This window comes from Oryzias melastigma, linkage group LG13 (assembly GCF_002922805.2).
Source record: "Oryzias melastigma strain HK-1 linkage group LG13, ASM292280v2, whole genome shotgun sequence".
In the NCBI taxonomy this organism is placed as follows: domain Eukaryota; kingdom Metazoa; phylum Chordata; class Actinopteri; order Beloniformes; family Adrianichthyidae; genus Oryzias; species Oryzias melastigma.
In genome coordinates this window covers 15,682,853-15,697,393 of record NC_050524.1, presented here as the reverse complement: position 1 = coordinate 15,697,393, position 14,541 = coordinate 15,682,853, and the positions used below count along the sequence as shown (strand labels likewise).

Below are 14,541 nucleotides of genomic sequence, written 5' to 3'. Positions count from 1 at the left end.
GAAAATCCCTAACTTCTGACTCTACCGAAATGAAGCGAATTCAGTTGCCAATTTTCTGCGATACAGATGACAGTGATTGGTCTGTTTCTATGGCAACTACAATTGGGAGTAAGTTGCTTGAAATCCACACCTCTTCCACTGAAATCAGGCTCTGGAGAATCAAATCAATAAAATGTTCAAGCTGGGGACTAGCAGGCACCATATGCTCCTATTGAGCCATCTGATTGGTCAGCAAACTTGAATGACTTGCAATAAAGCAGCTACTTCCTGTTAGGATCGCTCAGTCCAGTTCTCTATACACTGTCAATGACTAAACCAACGTTTCCCGCGTACAGTGTAGTAGAATCCTTAAAGAAAAGTGTTGCTTCTTTGCTTGTAATATTTTTTTTTCTAAATGCACTATAATGTGGTTTAAATTGCCACCAATGACAGCTTCATTTCGGAGTTGCAGATAGTTACTACGGTTATGTTTGTGGTTCCAGAAAGTCAGTGTTTACCAGTGATCTGCATTTTTAGAAACACTGGAGGAACTCACGTTCTAACTATGACTTAAAGACCCACTCCAATAAAAATGGTGTTTTTAACATGTTTTTGTAGCATTTTTCTCATGATAAAAGACATATATAAAATAATTTAAGATTAAAACTGCATTTCTGAGTATTTCTTACTCAAATCACGGTGGAACAGGAGCAGGTTTTAAAATTCTGGCTTGAAAAAGCTCCCATTTTTGACATCAAAACTGAAATGAGCGGGCCTGCTCAGCTTCATTCTGATGCATCCACTTGCAGACAAATAGATCCATTGACGTCTTTGTTTTACTCGCTTGAGCTCAAAACTGCACGTTTGGGTAGCTCTAACATTGCAAGCCAATTTCGTTGCAAAGCTAATGTTAGCTTGAGGTTGTGAGCAGCTGTAAGCTAGCTAGTTTAAACAAAGGAATGATGGGATATTTGCAGCTTACTTCCACGTCAACAGTCTTCCCCATAACTCAATGACGCTCTACAGAAAATATGTTCGATGGGTTGTTTGATTTTGGTGAATAACGGTTTAATCATAATTGAAAGACCACTGAGAACGCTTTTAAAATAGATCAAAATTGACTTGGATTTTGTATTTGTGTTTTTCCTTTATTTTGATTAGCAGTAGAGAAACCAGCGACTAAATGAGCTGAAAAAGTGATTAAGGAATGCTGAGTCTGAAATATCCGTGGTGCACCAAATGCCACTAGTATGTCTTTATTAACATATATCACAGCCAGTACATTATACAATACAAACAGTTCTTTTTTGCCTTTGTATTGTTTTTTTAAGAGCCTGGAACTCCATTAGAAGCACTTTGATAATCAGTTTAACAGTGATATGGTGACATTTTATTTTCTCTGTATTTCATTTTCTCTGTTATAATTTAATTCTGAGATGGATGTAACAGGATTAAATTGATGGTTGAAAGGTTAATAGACTCTGATCACATTAATACAGTCAGGAAAACAAAAGAAAAACCGTTATGGCCAATGACTCAAAACAGGGTCCAATGGGAATCGTTTCCATCTTGGAGCAAGTGAGAATTCTTTTAAAATATTAATTATTTTAAAGTGTTTTTGTGGGCTGAGTGCTCCGTGGTCCCAGCTGGAATGGTGTTGAACTTTTGCTGTAATGTTATGTTGCAGTAATATTGACATTTGCATAAAATGGCCCGCAACTTTTGACTTTTTACAGGAACTCAACTGAAAATCAAAGGTTGCAATGACGGCAGAAAGCATATGAAGAAACCTTATGTAAGTGATTTCTTGTAAAAAGGGGAAAAAATGAACTAGATTGTGGCATTAGGGCTTTGAAGTTCAGCAAATAACAATGATCTACTTGGACATCTGGTTTGATTGCGGTTTTCCCTGCTGTCAGTGGATAGCTGTTGCCGAAAAAACTCCTCCAAATGACCCAGCGCCGGGGTGATGGTGATGCACAGCATGAACCATCAGTGCAGCGCGATGACTGCTGGAATACTGGAACTTACCCTCAACAGGACGTGAAAACAGGAAATGAACACAGCTGCTATTTGTTAATTGAGACTTTGAAACACAGAAAACATGATGATAAGAAAAAAAATCAGGTTGTAGTTAAGGGGAAAAGGAAACATCTAGTAATGCCACACAATTTTTCTCCCTGGGTAAATAATTCCATTTAGCTAAAGTTATTTTTACGGTGTGGTTTTAAAGTCATGCATAAAAATCTTTAACTTTATTTTAAAAATTAACTCATATTATGCTCAGGTTAAAATTGACCAATTTTCCCTCTTGGAAAGTTTTAACCTGAACACAATATAAGGTTAAATCAACACATTGCTTTATTAAAATCCTTCATTCATATTGAACATAAGACAAAAAGTAATACAATTTCTGGAAAATCATCTAGAAGATCATTTTTTTTTCCCTTTAAAATCACATTTATACGTTTAAGATTCACTATGGTCAGAAATATTTGGAATTTTTTTACATTTATATCACAGAATTCAACACAAAGTTTCTGATGCATTGATTTTGATATGAATTATTTTAGTCAAAATATGAACCCAACAACAAGATTCTATTGTTTTTGAAGGACTCTTAGTGGGCCGATTCCTCTGGTTTCTACTAAGCTGAAGATTTAATTAAAAAGGAACCACAAAACATTAAGAAGTGTGATTCCAAGAGCAATCTCGTTTCTCAACAACTTCTCTCTTCTTCTAATTAGATTTCACAACTAGGAGGTGCTAAGAAAGCACATACTTTCCTAGGTGGCAGCTTAAGAATTATTTCTTCCCTTTTGACACAAGAGAGACAAAATAAATGAGGTGTTAAAAGTTTGATGAAGACAAGATGCCAGGATGGACGAGACTTTTCGCTTCAAAGGTCGATTCATGTAGAATTAAATATAAGACACATGCAGATTTGAAGTTTGTGGTTAAACTGTCTGTAAATCTTTTGAGCAAGAAAGAGCAAGTCATGCTTTCTCGTAAGAAGACTATTTAACAGTAAATCACACAGATTTGGATTTCATCAGGAATAATTTTTACACAGAGTGAGTAGTTTTAGTCCTGCATTTTTAAAACAAATAATTAATCTAGATGCATGAATAGGTCTTATTCTATTATTGTCTTTTTCTCTGTGATCTTATTCAGAAAAAAAAATCCTGAGTTTTTTTTTCCTTTCATTCTGTCTCTCACAGCTAAAGTATGAAGAACATTACAGACCTCTGATCAATTTAAGGGAAACAACTTGCAAAAATGGTGACTGATAAATGTTCCTCTTAAGATCACACAGGAAGTGTTGGGTTTGGAATCAGTGAAACAGCACCATCTAGTGTTTGAAATCAGGAAAAACACCATCCTTTCTACGCCATATTTTACCATTTCAGGGCATTCACAGTACACAGGATTGGAGATATTCTTGACCAAATCAATAAAAAACTCTTGTGTTATGTTTTTTTTTTAAAGTTATTGGGGAAAAAAAGAAAACAAATTTCAGCCCTTCAGTCTATGTTCCATTAGTTTCTCCCTTGAAACTAAGAACACTACACCATCAAAAATGATGTATTTACTTGTTAAAGCAGGTAATGAATGCATAGATGGATAGTTTAAAATCGTTGTTATCAGTGTGCACTTCTTATTTTAATGAGAAGGTCATTAAAAATTTGGATTTTAGCATCGCTTATTTTTTTTATAACAAAAAGTTGCTTACGTGATTTTTTTTTAATCAAACAACATTTTAAAAGATCTGGTGCAGAATGATAACGCATAATTAAAGAAAAACATATTTTTTGGTTGAATTCTGCAAACATTTTTACAACATTTTTTAAAGGTTTTCATTGACACTTTTGACTTAAAGTTTACCATATTATTTTAGGAGTTTTTCACCTCTTAATAACATTTTCCAAGTACAAATATATATTCATGAAAGGATTTTAATATCACTAGGCTTTTTTCTTTTAAATAATAGGATTTTTTCATTTTTCTTTTTTGTATTTGGTGGTCTTGTTTTAATAGAAAAACTTAACATTTGTGCTGTTTTTCACTTTAGTCTTCAAAATGTCATTGTGGGAAAATATGTTTTTGATTTGGAGTGTAAAGAAAGATTCTCTGGGAATGCAGTCCCATTTGTTCTACAGAGGATTCTCTGAAGTTGAAGAGGACTCGACTCCCTATTCAAGTTCATTCCAAATGTGCTCAGTGGGTTTGAGGTTTGGGTGATGACTGATCTATATATGTCTTTAAAGATCCCGGGACAGCAGTGGAGCCCGTGGAAAAGGAGCATCAATAAAAGATACCACAAAGTTGGAATCAGAATATTTTCCCATGCATCACTGACGGGAAGAGTACAAACCAGAGATGAAAATTAAACCTGAAATATTTTTTCTGATTTTCTCTTTTTCACCAATTATTCTTTTTTTGCATCAACAACTTGTCTCTCTGCTGAAGGAGCAGACTTTGGATCGCTTCATCGAACTCCTGATGATGCAGCTCCTCAGTCATGGAGAATCCCTTCTACCTGTTGAGCACATGCGGTCCATGATGCTATTTATATAACTTTCCTCACCTTTTTTTTATCAACTTTGAAACCTTTTTCTCCAGATTACACCTGGCTGTATAAAATTCATAAAGCTCAGGTGAGTTGCATTTTTTAAAACTCGTTTACATTTTAAGAAGTACACAAACATTCCGACGGGCCCAGATAAAGTCTCATTCTATTAGCTCTCGATATTGCCAGTCAGCAATACGGCTCATTTGGGTTTAGTGCGTCGCCTCTGGACTACCACGGGTTCTTCAATCTCTTGAGCCGCTAAATATAGCCTGTGCCTGGGATAGTTCCTCCAGTGACAGGCTAGGGTGACCTGCGCTGACCCAGTCTACGGGCTGCATGGATGAGATTAAAGCTCCAACACAGAGACACTTGCAGGGGATAGAATGTGTTTGCTACTACAACCACTTAAAGAAAAGTCAGAAAATATGCAGATGAAAGCTCAGTCAATTTATTGATTTATGGAAAATATATCACATCTTTACAATTGTGACATTCCTTCAGACAGTAATAGTCCATTAACTTCCAAACGCCTGACAGCCGGAAATGCCTCAAAGCAACATTTAACGTTCACTTTTTTTTGCAAAAAAAAAAAAAAAATCCTGCTTCTAACCTGCTTCTTTGACTCAGCAAAGCTCAACACTGTTGCACATTTAACCCCGCCCCCTTTCATAAAGTTCCACAATGAGCCATTTCCATCCAACCCTCAAAAGTAGCTTTAGTGAATATACAATAGATTATTCTGTTCAATAAAACAGCAAGCAGACTTAAGTTTATTCACCGAACTACAAACTGAAGATCACACACCAACAAGGACAGGAAATGAGTCAGACACATTGTTATAGCAGCAGTAACAGTGACATTTGGTATTTCTTTTTTTTTCTTCTTTTTTTAATCTTTTAGCACTACTTTATTTAACTCTCCAACATCCATATAGTTTATATCAAAGTGCAAATATGTTCCAAATGCATTTTTTCGTTATATTATGCAGATTTATTATATTCTGAACTACAAGACTTGCAAGAAGTTCGAGGCGTTTGGCACATTTCAAAACTGAAGGAAAAAAAAACATGTCACAGGTGATTTACTACAACATTAAGCAATGCAAACTTTACAATACACTATTATATATATATTTATTTATATATATATAGTCATATTTTGTAACCAAAATTTGTCATCAATACATTAATATTTGAAAACATTTAAAAAGCATTACACCAATATTGTATTATATCTGATTGCAGAACTAATGTATCAACTGCAGTTTTGCTCAACTGCCTCAAGTGTTTTTTTCTTATTTTTTTCCACAATAACCAACCCGAAGCAGCACAACACTCTCCTGTATCCAAACAGAGCTGTTGGCCGTTCAAAACCCACGACAAAAACTGCATCCCATCAGGGAGAAAACCTCCACCCATCCCGTCAGACTGATTCTTCTTCTGAACCTTCGAGGTATAAAACACTCACCTCCAGCCAAGCACCAATGAACACCCTACATCTCGACTAATTGCTCTTGCAATAATTAAAAGTGACACACATTTTACACATTTATAGATATATGTTTATGTACGTGCCTCCCAGTGGGAACACGGTCTGACCGCGACCTCCGGCAGGATCAGAGCATCCCTGTTGTCACGAGAGATGGTCACAGAAAGGGTGCATGCAAGAGGAGTACTGAATTCAATAATTACAGAGTCACCACGGGTGCAAGACATTTTCCGTTGCTGAGAGGATTAACTGTAAAGATTTATAGAAAAAAAATTAAAAAAACACCAACTTTCCTAAGCCAACTGTATCCTGACTGCTGTCCCTTCTGCCTTTTCAGTGTTGCTCTTTCCTCTAAATTAATCAGGGCTGGGTGACTCGGCAGAACCATGGTCTGATGGAGGAGGGCTTTGCCTTCTTAAATGTTGGTCCTTAACTTCTCTAGGGATTATACTGTTGGTGTTAACTAAACAGAGACCTTAGAAGTAGTTAGATGCACCGAAGCACAAATCGCAAAATCCTACAGATTAGTGATCTTGGGGGCTTGTTTACCGTTTGATTATTGTTCCTTTTTTGTTTAATCTTAAAGACAAATCTCAAGAGGACAAGTAACACAGAGAAAGATTGGAGCTCTCTTCACTTGGCAGTCATCATCTGGACAAACTCTGTAAGGAGGAGAAGAAACGCCAATCAAATGATGGACATAAAATAACCTTACAGATGAACACAAATCAGGTGGAAGATAACAGAATGTGTTGCTAAAGAGAAATAGTACAGGCTAAGAACAGCTGGAGATAGAATATGATTGTAATTTTTAACAATTTAAATACCATAAAGCAGAAGAACTCACTTTCTTTAACTCTCCTTTTCAAATAGCACAATCCCAGTATTTTATTGACTTAATACAATGAAAAGTTGAGTTGGATTTTTTTTTTTAAATTACACCCAACCAAATTACTGTTAAAATTGTAGAAATAAATTCATATTAGTTATACTTTATTTTTGCATTAATCAAGTCCAAATAACATGCATTAATGGTTGAATTATTTCTCCAACACGTAAGAACTGAATATAACTCCATGTAATGTACAAGCTAAGCAACAAGTGGGTCAAGTAGATGTAAAACATCCCATAATATCCCAGTTTATTTTGAAACATGCTGCATATCTGACAGATATGATATATAAAACAGAATGATTTAGTTATTAAAACTCATTTTGACTATTCTACTTTGGTCATCCATGTTTTACACACTGATGCTGAAAACGATCAGATTGAAACAAAAAAAGGTTGAAATCACAGGATATTGCCATCCAACAGAGTGAAACTTGGCTTCAATGACTAAAAATTATTTTTTTTAGGGCATCAACATTTTGCTACAGGAGGAAGACTGCAGCCAGGCAGAATACCACAAAGAGATCTCACCCTCATAGTTGACCTGGCCATCTCCGTCAATGTCGGCCTCGCGGATCATCTCGTCCACCTCCTCATCAGTGAGCTTCTCACCCAAGTTGGTCATGACGTGTCGTAGCTCAGCTGCGCTGATGTACCCGTTCCCATCCTGCATAGAAAATACACTTACAGCAAACGCCAAGCGTTTCTCCATGAAGCTCGTTTTAGAGGCTCTACAATCAAACTACATTTTCTTTGGTTATGGACCCAAACAAAGAAGACTAAGAAGAGCAGTAACAAAGACTGCAACTATCAAACACAACTACTAAGATTTGGACTCAAATTTGAGTTCATTTCAGGTGAACTGCAACTCTAAGTACCTTGTCAAAAACTCTGAAAGCTTCTCGGATTTCCTCTTCACTATCTGTATCCTTCATCTTTCTGGCCATCATCGTCAGGAACTCAGGAAAATCAATAGTCCCATTACCTACAAAAACAAAAGTTAGAAATATTATACTAATTTAGTTTTCACATAGTTTAATTGAAAAATATTAAATAAAATAGATAAGGCCTAACTCTGCAGTTTTGGTGTTTCACCAAAACCATTTTTATTTTTGGCAAAAAGGACACTTTTTCCAACTTGAAATTTCTGCTCTTGTAATTTTGAGTTCTGTTTCCTCACCATCAGCATCCACTTCATTGATCATGTCCTGCAGCTCCGCCTCAGTGGGGTTCTGTCCCAGAGAGCGCATCACTGTCCCCAGCTCTTTGGTTGTAATTGTACCGTCACCATCCTTGTCAAACAGCGAAAATGCTTCTTTGAACTCTGCACATCACAAGAACAGCAGAACAGAGATGAAGGTGTGAGCGGACGGCCTGCTCCGTTGTATTAGACACTGACAGTGAATTATTAAACCAGTGATTCCAAGTCCTGGACTCTAGAGCACGGTCCTGCATGTTTTCCACATTCCTTGATTTTACCATAATGTATTGGCTGTAGATGTAAATTTGTTGAAATAAACATATTTCAGTATTAGTAACACCCTATAACATCATAACTATTTATATTCTAAACCATGCTTAAACTGGTATCTAATACTTTATTAAAAACAGCAAGACTTACTACAGCACTCTGTCATTTAGTCTCAGTCAATAACAATGGCTCTCATAAAAAGATACCTCTAGTCCATTGTGTTTTAAGAAAATAAAAATATGTCAATTGCCAACAAGGAAAGAAATCCAATATATGACAGGAATAAAACATTCTGAATTTTGATTAAAACACATGAAATATAACCATTGACTGCATATGAGAGCTGGACCATGTCAGTGTGATGTCGCTCAGAAAATGGTTAACGTTGGGACCCAACAAAATGAAGTCGATGTAGTCGCTGTTTTTTTATACCACGGATGTCGCCATGTTGAAACTGGTCTAAGAAAACATTTCTGTGAATCAAACGTTTCAAACATTTGATGGGAGATCACATACTTTTATTGAGGCATCTGACTGGCCAGTTTATAATTTGAATGATTTGCACTACAGAAAGAAAATGTATAATCAAGAACATGTAGCAGAGCAATAATGCTTATTCTGTCAAATATCATGACTGAATAGTAAATAGACTTTGATTTCTTAACAGAAGTCTATGAGATTTTGGCTTATAGGAGTCATTTGGTACTTCCTATTTGGAATGCGAGGGGGGAGGGCGAACTCAGTCCAGTTCTCATCCACAGTCAGTGGATAAAACCAATTCAAATATTCCAAAACATCCAAATTAAAAATGCATTTTAGAGCTTCAAGTCTTATTTTAGAAATGTACAAAATGTGTATTTTCATCACAGATCTGATTTTCAGCAAGGCAACTCCTGTGAATGTGGCTATGTGCTCTTATGCTGAGAATACAAAAATAGTGCTTAAAAAGCAGCAAGCGCTCCGGCTCCTTTGATCTCTAAGACACCTGTTTTAATTATTGAGCGGAGTCATAAATGAATGAAAGATGAGTGTCCTGCTGGAGGTAAAAAAAAAAAAAATAGGCAGAAATGGTTAAGACATGCACACACTCACCAGCAATCTGCTCTTCAGTCAGCTGATCAGCCTGTTAACCAAATTACAAAAACAAACTATTAAACACAGCCAGCCATTTTTAAAACATCTTATATTTACTGCTGACAACTGATTACTCGTAAGACTTGCATTAGTGATCTAAATGTAAAGCACAGTAGTTCATGCACAATACAAAACAACAGCTTAACAGTGTCTAAGGATTATAACTGTGAAAGAGACAAGGATCCAAATAGAAAGGTGACACAGTAACAAGCAAACAAACAAAAAAAGACCAAGCTTTTAAAAACCAATACCTTGCAGCATGGCAATGACCATTAGGCCATTCATGTCAAACAATAACATGGCCAAAATCTGATTACAAATATTAGGACAATCTCCGATAAAAATCAAACTTCCTGCAGCTCTAATGACGAACGCCTGCAGCAGGCTTCACTGACAACGAAAGCTAAGCTAATCAGGCAGAGCAAATTTGCTTAAGACAAATTTATTCAAAACACACTATTGGCAGCATGTAGCAACAAGGCTTCCATTACTCGCCCAAACCAAAACCATGTTCGGATCCACAGAGAGAAAAAAGTTATTCACACTCAGTGCTCTTGGAATGTATGGACACAATGAAAACAACAGAAAATACGTATTTGGAGATATTGCACTAATTTCATTCTTTTAAGATCTGAGGCATTCTGACCTACATGTGAGGTCCAATCTAATTCGCTGAGCATGTCCACCTCTCAGGCAAAGAAAATGTGATGAGGGATTGATATAAATACACTACAGCCTGAAATACACATGCCTACTATAATTAGTGCGACATGAACACGGTCGCGAATGTAGCACAAAGAATATGACAGAAATGAAAAACTTTAAATCTAATTATGAGTTTGTTCCACAATAAATGCAGCAGAATGATGAAATGATATCATTTTGTCATAAAAATAGCTAATTAGGGCATGTGGGCTTATAGCTAAATCTAAATCTGAAACTTTTAAGGGCTGGAAAATTCACACATCAAAGTTAGAAAAATAACCATTGTTTTTGATTTGATTTGCAAGTGACGTATTTTAAAGTTTTGTTATCATTCTTTGCCTACTCAGAACCAAAAAAATGTCAACATTTCTTTAGAATGGACTTCAGACAATGCCCTGTATTCTTTAGGTCTGCTGTGTCACATTCAGTGAGTCACTAAGCTGGCTGGGGTTGGAGACCAGGGAGGAAGAACATGAAAAAGGGAAGACAACAATCTACTCTGCTTAAAGGTGTTTTCTTTAAAGAGGGTGTTATGACATAAAACTTGTATCACAAACTTTTAATGTCACTATAATGATATGAATCCCAAAGCAGACATTTTAATTTGTCCATAATGTTTATCAATGTGCAGGAAACCAAAGCAGTCTGCCCAGTTATCCAAAGCTTTAGCATCTGCCCTTTTGTCTCAAAAATAAAGAACAGTCAACATTTCACCAGCTGAGCTCAGCCAGATGCCAACAGGTTAGAAACACAAGTACAATTTTCACCTTTTCAAACTGCATACATAGACTGACCTAAATCAAGAGTTGTGCATCTTCTAATTGTTACTGATATATCAGGTTCTGCAGTTCAGCTCTTTTGTGTTGAAACAACAACATTGTTTGGGTTGAAGTGGACTGCTTGAGGTCTCGTTCCCATATTCATGACAGTGACTAGAATATTTTCCAATTCCTCTGTTGTACAATTCAGATTTGTTTCATGAGTGTTCCAGCAGTGCTTATTTGAGTGATTTGATCACTTCTGGGTTTTACATCACTTACAATTTTTACTTCCTCTAATTGTGCACTTATAATGAATTGGCTTAAACCATTGAAATTAATTCAGCTACAAAAATGCCTTTCACATTTTCAAATTATGGTCTGCTTAGCCATAATTAAAACACTTTCAGGTTATTTAGGTAGTACTGCCAAACAGCGGCGTTGCATTGCTTTTACTTTAATGCAGCATGATACAGTTAGTGTACAGTAATCTGTAGGGCTAAAAAGTCACATATCCTGAGAGTTGTCCCTCTAAAAAGATGGGAGATCATCAATGTTCATCATTGATAAACTTCAACTGTAAGAGACGGAATGGAAAAAAGGGTAATCCAGGAAATCACATTATAAGATTTTTAGATAAATTTGTGTAATGGGGCAGAAAATAATTAGACAATCAAAGTTAAATTCAATACTTAACCCTGATTAAGAATGACTGGGTTTGTTTTGTTTGCTGTAGGTTTGAACACACAGTAGCTGCTATTTTGGTCCATTCTTCCTCTCAGATCCCCTCAAGAGCTGTGATGTTTTGAGGCTTTTGGTAGACAACATGGCTTTATCTCTCTCTGCAGATTCTCCACTGGTTTGAGGTCCAGAGACTGACTAGGCCACTCCAGAACAACCAAATCACTGCTTTCTGAGTGCTGTATCTGGAATTGTTGTCATGCTGGAAGATTCAGTCATTCTTCATCCTCAATACTCTCACTGGGAGAAGGTTTAAGCCCAAAATCTATCCTATACATGGCTCAATGTATCCTTTCCTTAATAAGGATCAATCATCTAGTCCCCTTTGCAAAAAGGTAGACCCAAACCATGAGGTTCCCACCCTCATGCTTCACAGTGGATTAGGTGTTCTTGGGATCATTATTCTACCCTTTCAACATAGCAAGTGTTACATTTTTCTCTCATGGGACCGTATGACCTTCTCCCAATCCTCCGCTGGATCATCCAGATGGTCTCTGGGAAACTTTAGAAGGTCCTGGATATGTGCTAAATTAAGCAAGGGGACAATATAAGTTCTGCGGGATTTGAACCCATGACAGTGTAGCGTCTTACTTATAGTAAACTTTGTTACTGTGGCTCCAGATCTCTTCATGTCATTGATCAGTTTCCCTGTGTAGATCTGGACTGTTCTTCATCGTTCTCAAGAACGAAGAGATTATCAGTGAGCTTGTATTTCTTTCATTTTCTAATAGTTGCTCCAACACTTGATGTGTTCTCATCAAGTTGCTTGCTTGTTGTAGATTGGTTGATCCCAGGAGGTGAACAATCTCATCCCTGGTGTCGTTAGACAGCTATTTGTTCTTGGTCATGGTGGTGAGGTTGCAGTCTGACTGTTTAAGGGTGTGGACAGGTGTATTATACAGATAACTAATTCAAACAAGTGTTATTAATATAGGTAATGATAGAAGCTTCTTAAAGAAGTAGTAATACGTCTGTAAGGAACTGAATTTTTGCTTGTTTGTAAGGGATTAATGCTTATATTCTGCTCCACTTTACAGTTACATTTCTTGAAAAGGATACAATGTGATTTCCTGAGTTCCTTTTCTTAAATTAGTAGTTTAAAAACACAAATCTACAAACTGCACAGACCTTTACAGACATCTAACTCATGGGATGACAGTTTGATATTAGCCAAACTGTTCAAAGGTCAATAGTTGTTTAAAATAACAGATATGCAGATTTGGAATTAAGGGAGTTGCCATTAAAGATATAACAATTGTAATAAACCAAGCATGTTCAACACTGCAATTAAATGCAGGCCTCTATGAAGCATGCTCGTTTCCCTAAAAAGGGCATTAGCAAATCAGATCAGCTTCTTAACATGGAGATTAAAGGTATTACATAAATATTTTGAAAACAAGAAAATATTTACAGGAGTGCAACAATGGCACAATTCCATATACTTCAAATTGTTAAGGGTGCATTGCAGGTCCTGTCAGCCTATTGCACCAAGCATGTTTTGGTTCAATGCGGGGGGAAGGGAGACGCGAGAGGAGGGGTGGCAAAGAGGATCATTCAGCAGAAGCAGAATGCGGTCGAGCTGTTGTGGCGCAATACGTAACAGAGGAGATGCTGTCATGAAGTTACAGCGTGAAAACGACGCGATGGAGTCTTCATCAAGCCGAATCAAATGTGACACATAATTGTGGCCAAAAGACGAGGAGCAGGCGGCTACCTGCAAGCTGTATTCTTATGTAATCGAGGATGGCAGCGATCACAACCTTTTCTTGCTTGTTGCGCATGTCAAACTCCATCCAGACTACCGCGCTGATGTGCCTGCGAGAGGTGCTGCATTAGCTCTCGTGTGGAATGACAAAACGCTTGTTAACAAGTCATTTAGTCGATGCCTTCCTAAGAGATTAACAACATGGGTTCCAGGATTCACACTGGACGGTCTATTTTTGCCTTTCAACACCCCCACGCCCACATTCGAGTTACAGCCCGAGACGACAATGCTGCAAATGTTAACTACAACGTTTGTTGCAACAGCTAACACCGAATTTCACACGAGGAATGCGTGCTTTCGTCTGAAAGCAAGTGCGTTATTTTTTTTCCCTGCGCAGCTACCAACTACGAAGAAAAAAAAACGATTCTCCAGCCCAAACTGATGAGGACAAATTAAGATATATTAGCACAAAAATGCATTTGACTAACTGCTATCTGGGCGTTCCGAAATAACAGGCTAACTTTATAACACTGAATATTGTCAATACCACCAGGAGGAGTGACTTCAGCGTGATATTGAGCCCAAAAAACCCAATTTAGCCACGAGAAATGCGACATTAGCTATACCTTTGCTAGGAATGCTAACCGCGTTGTTAGCATACTACTCACCATTATCCCGTTGTCGTTTCAGGCTCTTTAACGTTGAAAAAAGCCTGTGTTACTGCTGTTGAATTGTAAACACCGTTACAGCGAATAACTTAAATTATACTGCTCTGTGCTAAGGAAATCTGTATGGACTGGATCCTAACGCTGACAGCCACCGGAAGCCTCTATCCAGCGAAGCCAACCTGTGGTTCGGTTTGACAACGGCGTATCCCTCCGCCAGTGGCCGTACACCTTTAATCCGTCTAATAATAAGGTTAATAATAATAATAATAATAATAATAATAATAATAATAATAGCAGTAATTATTAATGATATGTTGAATTTCAATGTAAAATATTTATAAGCTTGAATACAAATGTTGTTTTTGAGAAAAAAAAATTGTTAAGTTAAAAATCTTTTAGATCAACCATGAAAAATGGTTGATCTAAAA

At 36.8% G+C, this 14,541-nt stretch overlaps 1 protein-coding gene across 1 annotated transcript; it reads right to left on the bottom strand.

The window, feature by feature from the left end:
* Positions 1-6,568: 6,568 nt before the first annotated feature.
* Positions 6,569-14,222, bottom strand: calm3a (calmodulin 3a (phosphorylase kinase, delta); the record flags this gene model as incomplete). Its single annotated transcript, XM_024276947.1, is given in 6 exon segments — positions 6,569-6,702; positions 7,463-7,598; positions 7,810-7,916; positions 8,112-8,255; positions 9,495-9,525; positions 14,114-14,222. Coding segments are annotated over 6 exon segments (450 nt in total). The 3' UTR covers positions 6,569-6,673.
* Between the last annotated feature and the right edge of the window lie 319 nt (positions 14,223-14,541).